This window comes from Sus scrofa, chromosome 16 (assembly GCF_054392235.1).
Source record: "Sus scrofa isolate SSC_HxYL_T2T_F1_AM1 chromosome 16, Sscrofa_HxYL_maternal_Yorkshire_Landrace_v2.0, whole genome shotgun sequence".
NCBI classification, from domain to species: domain Eukaryota; kingdom Metazoa; phylum Chordata; class Mammalia; order Artiodactyla; family Suidae; genus Sus; species Sus scrofa.
The window spans coordinates 67,283,635-67,301,542 of record NC_139398.1 but is presented as its reverse complement, the minus strand read 5'-3'; the positions used below and the strand labels follow the sequence as shown (position 1 = coordinate 67,301,542).

General features: G+C 53.4%; 1 protein-coding gene across 19 annotated transcripts in view; it reads right to left on the bottom strand.

Annotated features, from left to right (window-relative positions):
• The window catches only part of SLIT3 (slit guidance ligand 3), a 914,676-nt gene that overhangs the window by 27,615 nt on the left and 869,153 nt on the right, over positions 1-17,908 (bottom strand). For all 19 annotated transcript variants that reach the window (XM_085001790.1, XM_085001791.1, XM_085001793.1 and 16 more), the window contains 3 exons: positions 14,299-14,396; positions 9,557-9,696; positions 5,867-5,960 (listed from right to left, as the gene is read on the bottom strand). In XM_085001790.1, coding sequence (XP_084857916.1) covers positions 5,867-5,960; positions 9,557-9,696; positions 14,299-14,396 — 332 coding nt within the window. The remainder of the gene's footprint in view (positions 1-5,866; positions 5,961-9,556; positions 9,697-14,298; positions 14,397-17,908) is intronic.

The following is a 17,908-nucleotide window of genomic DNA, read 5'->3' as shown; positions in this document are numbered from 1 at the left end:
CTACAGTTCCAATTGGATTCCTAGCCTGGGAACCTCCATATGCGATGGGTGTGGCCCTGAGAGACAAAGACAGACCAAAAAAAAAAAAAAAAAAAAAAAAAGGAAAAAGATACAAATAAAAGTATTTGCAGAAGAGAAACAGACCCACAGATTTTGAAAACAAATTTTTGGTTACCACAGGGGATGGGTGGTGGGAGAGAGGAATGGACTGTGGGTTTGGGATTGGCGTATGCACACTGTGGTACAGGGAACGGCTAACGGGGACCTGCTGCACAGCACAGGGAACTCTACCCAATATTCTGTGATAATCTGTATGGGAAAAGAATCTGAAAGAGAACAGATGTGTGTACATGCATAACTGAATCACTTTGCTGTACAGCAGAAACTATCACAACACTTTAAATAAACTACATTTCAATACAACTTTTAAAAAAGAAAAAAAAAAAAAAAGGATTTCTCATTGTGGCTCAGAGGGTTAAGAACCCAACAATTATCCATGAGGATGCAGGCTCAATCTCTGGCCTCGCTCAGTGGGTTAAGGATATAGCGTTGCTGTGAGGTGTGGTGTATGTCGCAGACATGGCTCGGATCTGGCATTGCTGTGGTATGGGCTGGCAGCTGCAGCTCAGATTCAGCCCCTAGCCTGGGAACGTCCACATGCCACAGGGTGGCCCTCAAACATGAAAAAGAGAAAAAAAAGGCAATATTAATGTGACTCATGATCAATAACTTCACCTCTTCTGGGGGTTTTAAAAATTGATTAAGTGATATACTCTGCAGGAAACTAGATGCACACTGAGTACACAACGTGAGATGCAGAAGGTGCTGCTGAGCACAATGAAGAAATGATGCTGTTGGCACTCCCTTAATTTTTTTTGGCTTTTTGCCTTTTCTAGGGTCACTCCTGTGGCACATGGAGGTTCCCAGGCTAGGGGTCTAATCGGAGTTGTAGTCACTGGCCTACACCAGAGCCACAGCAACGCAGGATCCGAGCCGTGTCTGCGACCTACACCACAGCTCATGGCAACACCGGATCCTTAACCCACTGAGCAAGGCCAGGGATCGAACACACAACCTCATGGTTCCCAGTCGGATTCGTTAACCACTGCGCCGCAACAGGAACTCCCACTCCCTTGATTCCATTCTATCATTTGTACATTGTTCCTGAGAGATTCCTGCCTGGATTAGAAGGGCGAATCCCCCGTCCTGCCCATGCTAAGTGCCTCCTCTTCTCCAGGTGAGAGGATGGGGGCTACTGGCCCAACCCAGGTCTGCAGGTGACCCGCCCCTCCTTGAGGAGCCCCTGTCAGCAGCTCCATCACATCTCTGCTGGCCCTGGTTTCCACCCGGCCAGAGAAAGTTGCTGTGGCTGGCCTCCCTGGGTGTGTGCCTGAAACACGCCTCTCTGGGTTCCTCTGTCTGGAGTGACACTGTGCCCAAGTCTCCGCAAGAGAGACTGGAGGTACCACCTTACTCACAGGGGTTTCAGCACACGAGCAGATGGACACAAGTGCTTCCTGGCTCTTCTGCCTCCTGCAGGGCCTGGAGCCCGCACCCCTCTCTGGGCTCACCGGCTAAATTCTCCGGGGCTGAGTGCAAATAATAACCATGGCTTATCTAAGTCAGGGGGGCAGGTGGTGTGGGCAGGGAGAGGTGTAGTACAGGTGGCCAGCAGAAGGGAGAGCTTGGAATACTTAGGAGACAAAGGATCCCGAAGGGGAAGCAGCAGGACAGAGGGACGTTCCCCTCCTCCCCTCCCCGCCCCCAGGATGGACAGAAGTGGGCTGGAGTCACAGGAGGACCCTGGCCTTGCAGGGGTTGGAAGGACACAGTGCATGCTGTGGACTTGTGGCAAGGTAAGATACTCAGAGTAGGGGTGTCCCTGGAGGGGGCCAAGTTCTAGAATCTGAGGATTTACTGGGCTTGCATCCAAAAGCCGGGAATCTGCTAAGGTCTGACCTGCTCACCTTTATTATTTGACGGGTAAATGTGAAATACCAGACTCACTGCCACCCCAGACGCTGCAGACTTTCACATCGTAGCCCACATCCCAGCCTAGTCTTTTAAAGAAACAGACTGGGGATGCCTTTGCAGGGCGGGGGCCGGGCATGTGCTCACTATTCTGCAGGCCAGGCCCCTGCTAGAGGCAAACCTGGCCCTGGCAGACGTCTGTGTTTGTGTCTCTTGAGCAACTCAAGCTCTGTGAGCTTCTCTAAGGCCACACAGCGGCTCTCTCCTTACAGGGTAAAACCCAGCCTCTCAAACGTGGAGGTCAAGGCTACGGATGAGGATTCTTCATGAGGAATTAGGGAAGCCGTGCTTGCTCATGGGTGAAGCGGTGGAGGTCTGGAGGGCTGATATGCTTTCCCTTTTTCCAACAGCCCTCGCCACATCCGCACTTCTCAAACGGAACACCCAGGACTCTTGTTAAAATGCAGCTTCTGATTCAAGGGCGTGTAGGTGGGGCCTGGGAATTAGCATTCCTAACAAGCTCTCCTGGGATGCTGATGCCACTGGTTCATGGGCCTCACGTCCAGGAGCAAGCCTTTCCACATTTCTTCATCTACTTAAAGGCGATGGGTGTAACCTGCGTTCCCTTTTTTGTCTTTTTACGGCTGTACCCACGGCATATGGAAGTTCCCAGGCCAGGGGCTGAATGGGAGCTGCACCTGCCGGCCTATGCCACAGCCACAGCCATGCCAGATCTGAGCCATGTTTGCGAGCTACACCACAGCCCACGGCAACACTGGATCCTTAACCCACTGAGCGAGGCCAGGGATCAAACCTGCAATCCTCGTGGATACGAGTCAGGTTCGTTACCGCTGAGCCACAATGGGAACTCCTGTTTCTGCTATTATTCTTTTCAGTGTTCACGGACAGCGTTACTATTTTCAGGGCCTCGGCATATGATTATTTCAGTGTTCATGTCACAGAGACGGATACAGTGCTATCTGTCCTGTTGAGACCTCATTAGAGCAAACATACCAGGAAATCTCCAAGGAAAAACATCTTCAAACACAGGCAGAGGTGTCACTGCCAGCATGTCTCTTAATGTCCCTATTGCCGGCCTTCGCATACGAGTTGTTATGGTGATGGTGGGGAGGAGGATGATATTATAAAATGTTGCACTGGGAGAAGGGACTTTTGATTTAAATGCATCTTAGTAAAAAAAAAAAAAAAAAATCAACATTATTGAGTTGGCCTGTGGACCTCTTCAAGATTCTAACAGGCATTGTGCATAAATGTATTATCTCAAGATTTTGAAAGCTAGGCTGCTTTCTTGCTATTGCATATTGTCCTTGAACTCAAGGGGTCTTAGTTACAGCAGAGAGAGCTTCCAGGGACAAGCAGCAGAGGATCCTGGTCTCTTGCCTGCTCCTGTGTCCAGTCCCAACTCCCTAGCACTCCGACCACAGACTGACACCCTGGGCCGCTCATCCAAGCCAGCATCTTCGGAGCTTGCTTGCTGTCCACTCGGCCTCAAGTGCCATGGATCTCCTTTCATCTGTGGCTATTCTATCCAGTCCTTGTAGCTCAGAGGCCCAGTCACCACCACTGCCCCTGCCCACGCACACCCAAAGCACTGCGCTTGGCAGTCGGATTGGCTCAGCTTTGGGTCCAAGTTTGTGTTTTATGCACCTCTTCTCAGCCCTTTGTTCTTTCTGCAGTTAAAGAGCAGCCCCGATCTGAAGTCAAAGCCGGGAGTGGGAAGAGCGGGGCTGGGGGGCATCCCTCACCCTGACTCACCCTCAAGGGACTCGACCACCTGCAAGCCCACCCAGCACAGCTCCGAGGGGATGGGGGAGGTAAGGGGGGCTTGCTGGAGGGTGCGTGCACTGAGGGCTGCAGCTCCCTTAGCTCCCTGTGAAGCCAGAGGCCCTGACCCGGCCCTTGCGTTTTCCCTGGCGGTGAGCGCTAGGCCCAGGATGTCCACATCGGAAAGGAAAACCCAAGGACACCTGCTCATGCCCCCTCTCCCTCCCCCCACCTACCCTAGACTCTTCTACCTGAGGGGCCGCCTTCTCTCAACCCACCCCCACTCCCACCCCACCCATCCTTTGGTGGTCACTTCACATCCCACGTCCTCGGGTAGGGAGCCTTCCCTCTCTCTCCAGAAGCTTCTTCTCCCCACTCCTCAGAACCCCAGCAGCGCTCAGAGCCAGAATCCAGGGCCCTAGAACTTCCTTCTTTTCAAAACCTTTGTTTTGCGTCAACATTTTCTCCAGCTTCACAGCAAGAGCCTTGGAGGGAATCAAAAACCCCGTGGGACCTGCTGCTCTCACCGCAATGAGGATTTGGGGTCTAATGGCTGGGCTGGCTGGGGAACGGAAACTGGAACCCATAACTCTTAGATTCCACGACTCTAAGGGTTTACAAGTTTAAGTTTTGCAGAGCCTGTGACAGTTCTAAGTTGTTAAATTCTGTGATTTTACGATGTCTGGGGTTTTCCTTTTTTTTTTTTTTTGGCCATACCTGCGGCATATGGATGTTTCCGGGCCAGGGATTGAATCCGATCCACAGCTGTGACCTATGCAACAGCTGCAGCAATGCTGGGCCCTTAACCCACGGTGCCACAGTAGGAACTCCTGTCTGTGGTTTTCTAAGATTCTGGGTTGCCAGGGAGCCCTAAGCTCTGCTGTGTAGAATCACAGTCTCAAAAACCCCCAGGTCTGAGAACTCTCTGACTTATGATGGAGAGCTGGACAGACACAGAGTGATGAGAGCGCCTGGGGCCAAAGAGACCAGGGCCCGAGCTTCTGTTCTCCAGAGGCTGGAGAAACCACTGGATGAAAGGCTGGTCAGGATTCCCCTTAAAGACTCATCAGCACAGACACCGAGCTCTAGACCCACAGCCCTCCTCACTCGGGGTGGCTCTGTAGGGTCATTTCTGGTGTCTTTGCTGAAGACTTTGCTCTGGTCTCTGCCTGATTCCTTGGTGCTAGAAGCCCCCAGCCCCAACCTCAGTGTTGGACAGAGTCTGCTGGGGAGGAGGGAAGGCAACTGCGTGGAAGGCAGCTTTGAGGTAGAGGAGAGTGTCCTTGGCCAAAGGGTTCTAGCCTGTCCCTACCAATGTCAGAAAATCGCAGGTTTTTGAGGGTCTCAGGATCTTCTCCAAAAGAGGCCATGGCACACATTTTCATGAAGGAGGGTGGAGGGAGGAGGTGGGGACAGAGCCCAGAAGGGACTTCCCAGGGGTGCCATTTGATTCCAAGGCTCCAGAAGCCGTGCCTTCTCCTGAGGCAGCCTCTCCATTCGCCCTTAGAATCGCTCAGGTGCGCCCCCAGCTCCTATGGGCTCCGCTGCTCCCATGGGGACCGCTCCACCAGTGGCTGTGTCTGCGCAACCCATCAGGGCTCACTCCCCCTTCCCCCCACCCCCTGCCCCCACCACACACAGGTGCACAGGCTGGCACACCTGCTGGGGCCACAGAGGGTGGAGAGCTGTGAAGGCTGCACCCAGGGAAGGCGAACAGATACCTTGGGACTCTGCCTTCTCTGCGCGACTGCTCTACATACTGGCTTGGGGAAGAAAAGAGGTGCTGAGAGAGGGAGGGGGACAAAGAGGGGGGAAGGGGTAAGGAAAAGGGGGATTTCTTCCTCTCAACAGAGTGGGGGCTGGGGACGGAGAAGCCAGAGACAGAGGCTCAGAGAGACTCCCACAAAAACAGAGACAGAGGCGCACACACACAGGGAAACAGAGACAGAGAGTCACATCACACCTAGACAGGAGAAAGCACATGGTAAAGAACAAACAACAGGCAGAAAAAGGGAGAGAGAGAATACGGAGGGAGCCCCAGAGCCTCTGTCTCAAGCGGCAGACTGTTGGAGCAGTTGGGACCCTGGGCTGCGGCATGAACAAGCCTTACCTGAATCCTCTGTCCAGGGAGACACACTTCGCCTCATGCTGACAGAGGTTCATCCCGGGCACGCAGTGGTCAATCACCTCGTCGCACAGCTCACCTGGTGGGGGCGAGGAGCGAACCCAGGATCAGGGGTGGTTCATGCAGTAGGTCACAACTATCAGAAGCCCTGCATTTGCTCTCTTGGCATCTCCTTTCTCCTGTCCCTCTGCCTCGATTTCCCTGGCAGTGACAATGGGAAGATTCCAGGACCTCTCCTGGGCACTGTCACTGCACCACTGTTTGCCTGTGTCACTCCATCAGCCAGGAGCTGCACTGCTGAAACCACAGGATGCCAGCCCCTGACCCCGGGCTATGCTTCTTTGTTTCTTTATTCCACAGCCACTTATGGAGCACTTTCTGTGTGGCAGCACTGGGCCAGGTGCCAGGGACACCATAGTGACCTGGTCCGATCCCCACCCCGGCGCTGGCCTGCAGAAGAGGGTCTACAAATAAGCAGGCAGTTACCACACAGAGCTGTCAGTGAAATGATGGGAACACTCGGTGGAAACCCAGGGGCCTCCTGGAGGAGCAAACAGGGCTTAACAGCACAGTCCACCTGTTACAGATACGTAAGCCTCCTGGATTTTCTCAGAGAAGAAAATATGAAAGGAATTTAAAGGTCTGGTCTCTGGATGCTTTCTCTTTGAAATTCTTGGTGCCAGAAGATGCCTGATGGGTCATAAATACACAGGGATCCAAGGCTTGCATCTAAGCCCTGAAACATTCACACCACCTTAAACTGCGCTTCGTGACTGTGGGAGGTAAGACAGGACAGCGGGGATGAGGTCACTGGCAGACGCACCTCTGAGCTCTGGGCCTCCTCAAAGTCCACCCGCTCAAGGCAGGTGACAGTGACTCAGGAGACAAAGTCTTCTAGCCAGGGAGGTTCTTTCCTAGGGCAGGTGTGAGCAGAGGGTTGCCTGGGCCGCTTCCTCCAAGGGAGGAAGGTCCTGAGAGAGGCTGGGGAGTAAATGAATGATGGACATACCCCCAGAGTCTCTCCTCTGCTCCACTGGGGACAAGCTGACCCCTACCCTGTCCTTATTTTGCCCCCAAGCCTCTCAAGACCTCTCATGTAGGGCACTGCGTGCTCTGTAAGCCTCCTCCTCTTCGTCTCCTGGAGACACCCAGAGAGCTGTCGTCTCTGTGGGGGACACTGCTGACATTTTCTGGCAAAAACCACAACAGCCCATTCTGGGGAACAACGTACACGAGAGCAGAAGTGCACCCCAGTCGGCGGCAGACATAGGCTGGAAACCCTCTTAGCAAGTGTTTCCTCAGCACCCCCCACCCCGCTCATGTGCCCACCGTCGAGTCCGTTCAAGTCCCTCTTCTGAGCCCCTAGGCCTCCTCTTCCTGCGGGGGCTTTTACTATCGCTCTCTGGCACTGAGCGGATTCCTTAGGACCAATGATTTAATTCTATGTGATGCTGCCTCTCATCTCTCAGGTAGACCAGATGCCCCCTGTCGCTGAGGGCATAGCTTAGATGTCTTGATACTTTCATGGCCAATTCAGGGTTCTGCAGACAGTAAGCACACAGGGACTGTGGCTTATTGCTCATTCAACTCGGCTACAGCTCCACTCGTGGAAGATGGAAGATGTATGACATAAGAAAGGTAGATTCTCAGGAGAGTTCCCTGCATTTTTATTTATTTATTTTTTGTCTTTTTCCCTTTTTCTAGGGCTGCTCCCACGGCACATGGAGGTTCCCAGTCTAGGAGTCTAATTGGAGCTGTAGCCACCGGCTTACGCCAGAGCCACAGCAGCACAGGATCCGAGCCATATCTGCAACCTACACCCACACCTCACGGCAACGCCGGATCCTTAACCCACTGAGCAAGGCCAGGGATCGAACCTGCAACTTCATGGTTCCTAGTTGGATTTGTTAACCACTGAGCCACGACGGGAACTCCCCTGCATTTTTAGTAGAGATCTTTCTCTGGGACCCCCAGAGGCCTAGGATTAAGTGGAGTACATGCTTTTCTCAGTTGGTCTGGGCACATTCCCGCAGTCCCAAGAGTATGCTTGGGAGGCGGGGGATCTGGCTATTGGGCTGGAGGCCTGCATATAGGCACAGGATCTTGGGGGGCAAGGGGGCCACTTGGCTTCCTTCCCTGAAGCCCTCAAGACCGCTTCTATTTGTCTTCTATGTTTTCCCATCTCCCACCTCATTCCTGACACTGAAGCCAGGTTCCATAAGGCTTGGCCGTGGGAGTCCCTAGGTTGTAGCATCCTTGTTGTCAGCCTCGCCTTAGGCTACTATTTTCTTTTTTTTTTTTTTTTTTTTTTGTCTTTTCTTTTTTTTTTTTTTTTTTGTCTTTTTTGTTTTTGTTGTTGTTGCTATTTCTTGGGCCGCTCCCGCAGCATATGGAGGTTCCCAGGCTAGGGGTCCAATCGGAGCTGTAGCCACCGGCCTACGCCAGAGCCACAGCAACGCAGGATCCGAGCTGCATCTGCAACCTACACCACAGCTCACGGCAACGCCGGATCGTTAACCCACTGAGCAAGGGCAGGGACCGAACCCGCAACCTCATGGTTCCTAGTCGGATTCGTTAACCACTGCGCCACGACGGGAACTCCCTATTTTCTAAAATATGTTTATTGCAACCCAGGATCTCTGGATTGGCAAGGGTATTTTCAGAGTAGGAGACGCGAGGGAAGCTCTGAGACCACGTGAATTTGGGACCTGCTGCGTTAAACCAAGTGAAGTGGCTTTCTTTAAAGCAGGAACTCTCAGAACCTCTCATATGCTAATTTGTATCACGTTGCTCCAAGCAAAGGGTTACTATTACATGCAGTGCTTCCCAAATTTGTTTTGCCCTTGGCACCTTTTCTTCGAAGAATGCACAGAATTTCTGGAATTCCCATTTGAGAAATGCCGCTTTAGGCTGATCTTACAACACAGTAGGCTGTGTGTTCACCACGTGGTGGCATTTTGCCTCATGATCTAATGGTACATACAACGGTCCTCATTAGGGGCTTTTAACGTAGGACATAAAAGTGCCCTGTTCTGGGGCCGGGTAAATACAACGATTCTCCTGAGGCATAACCTCGGCGCGCGGGGGGGGGGGGGGGGTGCGGGGGAGCCTTTATTCTCTGGCTGGGTTGGGTGCCTCTGTGATCCCACAACCCCCTGGGCTATACGTCTTAGGTTCTCATTCTAGCAAATGCACGTCTCTCTACTTGACCATAGCATCTTCCGAGAAGGAATTTTGTCTTGCTCGGTTTGGTATCCCCAGCTCCTAGCAGGGTGGTCTGGAAGATTCGATTTCTAGAGAAGAGGGGAGCAGACCTGAACAAAGCATCACCACAGGGCCAGGGCCTCTCTGCGGGTCTCAAACACCCCCGGGGGCTCCAGGGTCTCCAAAGGCGAGGATGAGCATCAGCTAAACGAAGGGAAAGCTGAAAGGGCCCTGGGAACCTGTTCAACGTGCGAAGGAGCTAGTGAATTTCTGGGGTGGACAAGCGACGAGAGTGGGCTTTGGGAAGCCCCTCGTGGCACAGTTTGGGGTTTGGGGGACTCAAGCCTTCGTCTAAAGGGCAAAGCAGGAGGAGTCTTTGGAAGAAGCTAAGAAAGGGGTATTTTTCTAGGCATGACACGCCAGCCCCACTGCCCACACCCTCCAACCCACGCTCAGGCGCCGGGGCCTCACCTGTGTAGTTGGGGGGGCAAACACACACGTAGTTGTTGATGCCATCCACGCAGGTGGCGTTGTTCTCACAGTCGTTGTCCTCACAGTCGTCTGGGTTGATCTCGCACCGCTGCCCCTCGAAACCCAGAGGGCAGGAGCAGCTTTGGGGATGTGTGGGTGGGGAAGCAGGGAGCCAGGGGTCAGGGGGGAGGGCAGGTTGGAGCGGCAGAGGGGCGGGGGGGGAGGGGTGGGAAGCATAATTAGGTTTTTCCTTCGGCTGGAGTCCAAGGCAGCCCTTCCGACACATGAGGACTTGGCGTCCTGAGCAGGAAGACCCCCTAGGTGCCCAAGAGGGCATTTCACCCAGCCCCGCCTTTGGGCAGCATTTCATCTCTCCTGATGGCCATGCCTCCTCTGCTGCTCCCCCAGCTGGAAGTGGTTTCAGGGCGGAGCTTAAATTCCTCCAGCTGTCTCCCATGCAGCCCTTCCTTCAGCTGTTCTGTGGGTTCTTTCTTTTGCAAAGAAAGAAATGGCAGCATAAACCTTGCCCTTTTTGTGACTTTCTACTCAAAGGCAGCCAGCCTTTCAATGGGGAGCAGGACAGGGTGGCTCTGCAACCCGGTTTCCCGGGAATTAACTTCGATCTCAGTTTGCTCATCTGTCCACGGACGGTATGACCTACGCCCAGGGAGGATTCAATGAGATGATACAAGTAAAATGCTCAGAAGGGTACAAAGCACAGAGAAAAGGCTGAGAACACATTAGCCAGGTTTAGTCCTAGACAAAACCACCTGCCACCTTCACCTTTCCTTAGGGCTGCCGCCTCTCCCGGTCAAGTATTCCTGCTATTTCTGAGCTCCCTGCAGCTCTGGGGGATGAGGGGATGAGAGGATGGGTGGGAGAGCCCCTTTCCTGCCAACACTGAGGCTTTCTGATGAGCTCAGCTTAAGACACCATACATCAGCATGAGGCATCTCCTTAACTTGTCTCTGGAGTGTTGAACCTCTTATGTAAAAACCGCAACACCTGTCCGCAGCCCGACCTTGGCCACACCCCCAGGGCCAGGCATGCAAAGTAACTCAGAGCAGATGAAGGCTGGGAAGACGAGGGGGGAGGAGGCGTTGGGGGGTGCAGGTGGGGCCGAGTGTCTGATGAAACGAGCCCTTCAGGGATGCTCACTCTTTCTGTGCCCCCCCATCCTCACTAGGGACACACACCCCATCCAGGAACGTGTGTTCTAGTCTCGAACCTGGAATTCCAGGCCTCTCTCCAGCTCAGAGACTGCTCTGACTTGGGATTTAGCTAAAGAATGAAACTAAAAATAGGAAGTGGGTTTCTGTGGTCCTAGAATCCTACCTAACCTCCTTCCCCCTCTGACTTGAAAACTGTGTCACGCTGTCTACAAAAGGCTGGGGGTGGGGAGCGGAGGCGGGGTGTGCTGTTCTTGGGTCTGCGCTCTCGAGGTAGAGCAAAATGATTCTCACTCCCCTTTTTCTGTTAGGAACCCCAGGCATTCATGAAAAAGGTCATTTCTTCAGAGCCAGACAGGGGGTAGGTTTCCAAAGATCTTCAACCCTAATGCTGCCTATTTTCCTGAAGTGAGTCACTCTGCCTCTGCTCGTGCAGTCTTTGGAGCCTTAGGACTGCATGAAAGGGGCACAAGAGTGGCTGGTCTAGGGAGCAGGGGTTGCTCACGGAGTGAACAGAGGTGGGGAAGAGGCTAAAGTCTGGAAACCTGCCTGCTCGGGCCAGGGTCAGGGTGGTGGAGGTGGCTGTCAAGCAGATTTCAAGAGCAAAGTGTTAGCTGGGGGGACAGCTTTTTTTTTTTTTTTTTTGGTGAGCAGACAATGTGTCAGAACTAAAGAAACATCTGTACAAAGAGGTAGGTGATGCTTCCAGAATTCTAACAAGAGGGGTCATGGATTGAATTGTGTCCCCTCAAAAAATAGGTTGAAATCAGCCCCACAGTGTTTCGGAAGGTGGCCTGATTGGGAATCAGGTTCATTGCAGCTGTAATTGGTTAACTAAAGACGCCGCAGTTACCCTGGGGTGGGGTGAGGGTTTTACTTTTTCTTTTTTTTTTAAAGGGCTGCACCAAGGGCATTTGGAGGTTCCCAGGCTAGGGGTCAAAACAGCTGTAGCTGCCGTCCTAAGCCACAGCCACAGCTACTGGCTCCATCTGGGACCTACACCGCAGCTCATGACAACTCTGCATCCTTAACCACTAAGCGAGGCCGGGAATGGAACCTGCATCCTAACGGATGCTAGTCAGATTCCTTTCTGCTGAGCCCCGACGGGAACTCCATGGGGTAGGGTGAGCTTCTAATCCAACCTGACCTGTTTCCTTACAAGCCGCTCTGTGCAGACAAACACAGGGAGAAGGCCGTGTGCCGCTCAAGGCAGAGACTGGAGCGATGCAGCTGCAGGTTAAGAAATGTCAGCAGCCGCCAGAAGCTAGGAATAAGCGGGGATCCTCCTTCAGCTTTTCAGAGGAAGCACGGCTGTGCTGACCCCTTGATTCTGGGCTTCTGGCCTCCAGGGCTGTGTGAGAATCCATTCTGTGATCTCGCGCCCCCTGCCCGGGGTTCTCTGATGTGGCAGCTCTAAGAAACTGATAGACAGGACAAGGGAGCAGGACTCCCGCACAGGTGCCCCCTCCTTGTGAGCCTGTCAGGTGCTGCCGTGAAGGGCAGGGCTTTCCTACTGCTTGGGGAGCCCACAGAAGCTACGCCATCTCCGGGAAGTGCGCCTCACTGCCTGAACCCTCCACCCCATTTCTCTAATCCTGTCGGTCTGGGCCATTTTCCTGGAAAATGAAGTCCTAAAAATATTTCCAGTTCATGTGAATTTCCTCAACAAGGCAGCGTGGAGGCGGGATCCTTCCGCTCACCTGCCCCTCCAGCCCAAGAGAGCTACATGATGGCCTGCAGGGGGCGCTCCTCCCTCGTGACAACGGTCCTCGGGCAAAGAAGCAGGGGATGCGGTGAAGGCGGGGTCCGCCTTTCCGCCCTGGAGGTGTGTTTCCTGGCTGAGGCCACAGGGGCCGGCCACCACCGTGAGATCGCTGGGTGGTTTCTCCTCGCCCTCTGCCCTCTGTGCGAGGGTGGGAGTGGGTGGTTAGGCCTGCTCCTGGCAGGAAAAGGAACTCTGCCTTGAATTTCACTTGTCAAGAGTCGAGTTTGATGGGGCCGGCTTAGCTGGTGGACACGTGGGCGGCTGAATTCCCTGGGGAGAAGAACCAGCGCCCTGCACCTGACTTCTTTCACAGACCCCAGAGCAACCCCAGCCAGAGGGCCTCTGATAATTGATTGTTCAAGACCTGAGTGCCAAGACTTCTGCACATAGCTTGGCACTGGGTGCCCCTTCCTTTACTGCCTGACCCACTGACTCACCAGGGGTGCCAAACGAGCCAGTTCCCGCTGGCCTGCTTTTGCCAGGGTGTGGGTTGGTAAACTGGGCATCTGCAAGCTGTCGGGGAGGGTGGGAAGCAGGAGACAGCCAGAGGTTTGGCAGAGGCCCGGAAGGCCCACTCCAAGGACAGGGACGAGAAAAAAAGCTTAGGTGGCATCTACCCTTTTTCTTCCTGAACTCGTAATGCCAGAGAGGAAAGTGGCGGGGTTGGAATTGATTGTCAGCATCTGTGACCTAGAGCAAATCAGTCCCTGTCTCTCAGTTTCCTTATTATTATTATTATTTTCTTTTTAAGGCCGCACCCGCAGCATATGGAAGTTATCAGGCTAGGGGTCAAATCGGAGCTACAGCTGCTGGCCTGCACCACAGCCACAGCCGTGCTGGATCAGAGCTGCATCTTCGACCGACACCACAGCTCTGGCAAGGCTGGATCCTTTAACCCACTAAGCGAGGCCAGGGATCGAACCCGCATCCTCATGGATATTAGTCGGGTTTCCACTGGAGCTGCAACAGGAACTCCCTCCTCATCTGTTCAATGGGCTTGGTACCTACCTGTACCAGATAGGGCCCTTTTGAGGATATTAAATGAGACTGAGAGTCGGTGCCTGGGACATAATGCACATGTAATCAGTGTCACCTATTATCACTATTATTTACAACCCTGAAAAGAGGGGTGGAATGACCAGGCTGGCAGGTCTCTGAGCTGTTCCTAATTCTATCCTGCTCTTGGGTAAGGCCCTCCCAGAACAAAGAGAAGGCAACGTGGCATAACCAGCATCTGTGTGCGCATGCGTAGCTCGGCAGCAGCAAGACAATCAGTATCCATGTGCAACTTTGTAACAGACCATCCAACCAGAATTTGCATAAGGGGGACAAAAGGACCAAAATGTAAAAGGGAAAATAACGGAGGGTATATAAGACAGCGCCTCGCTGCGTTCGGGGCTCAGCCTTTGGATATGAATCCCCTGAGCCAGTGCTGGCGCGAATAAACGCTGCTTCCTGGCAAAAAGCCTCGATGTCCCATCTCTCTGTACGAGAATCCTTCAACCCTCTGACTTTAGCCAGCCACGGAGCTCCCCTTGGAGTCTGGAGACAGACCACTTCAATTCAGATTCCTATACCGATGCTCACTGTGTAACTGCTGACAAATGATTTGTCCCTTTGGCACCTCATCTTCCCTATTTGTACAAAAGGGACAGGGTGTGAAGAGGCCTGAACTCATTTGCATAAAGGGCTGGGCACAGTGGGGGCACACAGTAGGCCCTCGGGGAGCCCAGCTGTGAGTCCTCAGCCTGCCCCAAACGTCTGACCAGGAAGACTGGCGGAGGGAAGGAGCCAGAGTGAGCTGTTACCTGAACCCATCCTGGTGGCTCTCGCTCAGGTGGCAGGTGCCTCCGTGCTGACAGGGGTTCTGGATGCAGGTGTTGATGGGCACGGTGCAGTCTTTGCCCTGAGGAGCAGAAGAGGGAGAAGCACGTGGTTGGGGAGCTTTTCCACGGCTGCCATTGATGAGACCCCTGTGGGTTCTCATCCCCTTCCTCTGGGATGAGGCCAGGAGGTGGGGGCATGAAGGGCCTGGGGCCAGCCTCCTCTGTGACCCCGAGCATGTCCAAGGGAGCCCTTGCCTTTGGTCCCTCCGCAGTGAGGAGGGGAAGAAGGCTGAACTCAGGAGTTTGGGGCCTGGCCTCACTACTTCCCAGAATTCACCCCTTTCTTGCTATCCTAGCCCAGAGGAAGACCTGACTTCACATTGCAGCGGCATCGCTTCCTGGCTGGCTGACCTTGACCTTGGACAAGCCTTTTAACTTCCACAAGCCCACCTCAGAGAGCTGTGATCAGAATTACACTAGACTTTCCATTTACCGAAATGCTTAACATGACAGAGCACATCTAGCGCATAGTAGGCATTCTATAAACACCAGGAGATGGTATTATTCGCCTCACTGAGACCTAACTATAATCCACAAGTTGGAGGATGGACTAAGGCTGAAGTGTGGTCAATAGACTTTGGCTCTATGAAGTGACAACCCCCAGAGAGTCATCTTTGATGGGTCTGGACGGGGGCCCAGGTGTTGGTATTTATGCTGAGGTTCTGCAGGTGACCCTGATATTAGGCCCCCGGGTGAGAGAGGGTTTTGGGTGGAGCAGGATTCCTTTAGAGCTGGCACCCCTGAAGTGGATGTCTGAGAAGGAGCCAACCGTGTGGGAGGTGGGGAAGAGCGTGCCAGGCAGAAGGAACAGAGAGGGCAAAGGCCCAGCAGAGGGAGGCCCAGGTGGAGACGGAGGACTTTAGCACCCCGCATACCAGGGAGCGGCTCAACTCTTGGTCCTCCATCTCCAGCTTCTCCCTGGGACCTATGGACCAGGCTGCACCTAGGTCTTGGCAAGCGGTGCCCTGGAGGACCAGCGGGACCTGGGAGGATGTCTGCTGCATTAATTTCTGGGCTCGGTGTGGGTGCCGTGCCAGGCGGGGGTGATCATGGGAGCCCTCCCACTGCCACACCACCTGCTCGCCATCTGCCTGAGAAAATCCTCTTCCCTGCTCTGCTGCTGCTGCCAGTGCCTGTGACGAGTGGAACTGGGCTTCCTGGCTGGATGTCACTGCCAGCCATGCCCAGGACGCTGCCGTGCCCTGCGCTTTTCCTTCTGGTTCCAATGCTGAAGCTTCGGGCCCTGCCTCCAAAAGCCAGAAGGCACAGCCGCGTCTGTCTGGTTCTTTCCATGAACCATCACAGCTAAAAGGCCCGTCAGATGTTTCTCGGAGGACAGAGGAGAAGGCGATCTGCGGTGGGCTCTGGGTCTACCCTAAGCCAGAGCAACACAGGATCCCTTTCAGAAAGTCCATGAGTGGATGGAAACTGCAACATTCATTCTTTTTTTTTTTGGTCTTTTTAAGGCCACGCCTGCAGCATATAGAAGTTCCCAGGCTATGGGTCGAATCAGAGTTACAGCTGCCAGCCTACCCCACAGCCACAGCAACGCAGGATCCGAGCTGCGCCTGTGACCTACACCACAGCTCATGGCAACGCCGGATCCTTAACCCACTGAGCAAGGCCAGGGATCGAACTCGCATCTTCCTGGATAATAGTTGGGTTTGTTACCGCTGAGCCATGATGGGGATTCCCGAGATATTCATGCTCACTCCCATTTATGGAGCACGTTTTCCATTCCAGGGCGCAAGCTTAGGTTTTATATTCATGATTGCATACAATGTTCACAACACCCCCACGAGGTTGGTCTGAATGTCATTAGCCCCATTTTCACAGGGAGAGAAGGCAGACAGTGACGATCACGCAGCAGGAAGTGAACCCAGCCATCCAGTCCAAAGCGAGTGCTGGGAACCGCTTGCTGGGTCCTTGTTTCTGATCCTTTCCAAACCCGGGCTGTGCCATGAGGCAGGTCTGAATGCACAGGCTACTCGGGCTGCTGCTATGCACCTTGAGGAAATGACTAATTCTGAGATTGGTTTTCATCGTCTGTAAAATGGGAATAATAATACCTGCCCTATGGAGCTAATGACTCATTAGCAATCACACTCATTTAAGGCACCTGGCAGCTAATGACGGCTCCATAATCAAGAGCTGTTCAGATAATGGTCGTTACTGCCGTCTGAGGTAGGCTGACTGTGGGTGATTAAAAGACTCTTTCAAGTCTTTGGTGCTGAGCAGTTCCGTGTGCGTGCGTGCGTGCATGCATGCGTGCGTGCGTGTGTCTGTCTGTCTCCATGGGCCACAGACTGCAGGACAGAACCTGAGCCGGTCAGGGCAGGCCCTCCCTAGCGCCTGCCCGAGCCAGCCTCTGCTCAGGGAACTCTCAGGTACCAGGGAGTCCAGGTGGATGCCTCCCCTGGGGGTAGGGGCGGGGGTGGAAGTGGAAATAGGGGGTGTCTCCTCCAGCCCTTATGCGGCAGCGCACAGAAATCAGGGAGGCAGAGTCCAGTACTTGATAATGTGGTGACTGGGCCTGGAGGTGGGGATTTCTCTCACTTAGAGGTTCTTGAAAAACAATCACCATTACATGCCTGGCCGTTTAGCTCACTTCAACTCTCTCCAGCCTCATTTTGCTCAAATCCACTAGATTTGTGATGCTCCGTGGCTATCCACCATGACGCCCTTCTGGGTGTGCGTGTGCGTGTGTGTATAGGATATGGCTGGGGCTTCTAGCTTCCTTTACAGGAACTTGGGAACAGCGGCTTCCCCCACTGGAAACCTGTTTCTGAGATGGAGCCAGGAGGGTGGCTCTCGGACCTGCTTATGGTCCTCGGAGCATCACATCTTCTAGGAGCTTGTTAGACACGCACGGTCTCGGGCCTGACCTCAGATCTAATGAATCCGAACCTGCACTGAAACAAGGTCTGCAGGTGATTCTTGGGCCCCTGAAAGCGTGCGAAGCACTGTTCTGAGACACTGAACATACATGCGTGAAGCTAAATGACTGAAAAAGGATCAGCCAAAAGGTATATTGTATTTCCTCAAACCTTAGAATATTAGTCACATAGCCATCCTTTGTTAAGTGTCTACTGAATACCGGCACTGAGGCATGTGACCTTTTTAATGCTTCCAAGAGCTCTGCAATGGGAGTTCCCATCGTGGCGCAGTGGAAACGCATCCGACTAGGAACCATGAGGTTGCGGGTTCAATCCCTGGCCTTGCTCAGTGGGTTAAGGATCCGGCGTTGCTGTGAGCTGTGGTGTAGGTTGCGGATGGGGCTCAGATCTGGTGATGCTGTGGCTGTGGTGTAGGCCAGCAGCTATAGCTCCAATTGGACCCCTAGCCTGGGAACCTCCACGTGCCTCGGAAGCGGCTCTAGAAAAGGCAAAAAAAAAAAAAAAAAAAAAAAAAAAAAAGACAAGAGCTCTGCAATGAGTGTGGTTAGTCGAATCTACAGGGGCTAAAAGTGAGGCTTATAGAGAATCTGTTCCCAGTGGAGTGGTAGAGTATAGACTTTGCTCCAAAGAGGGCT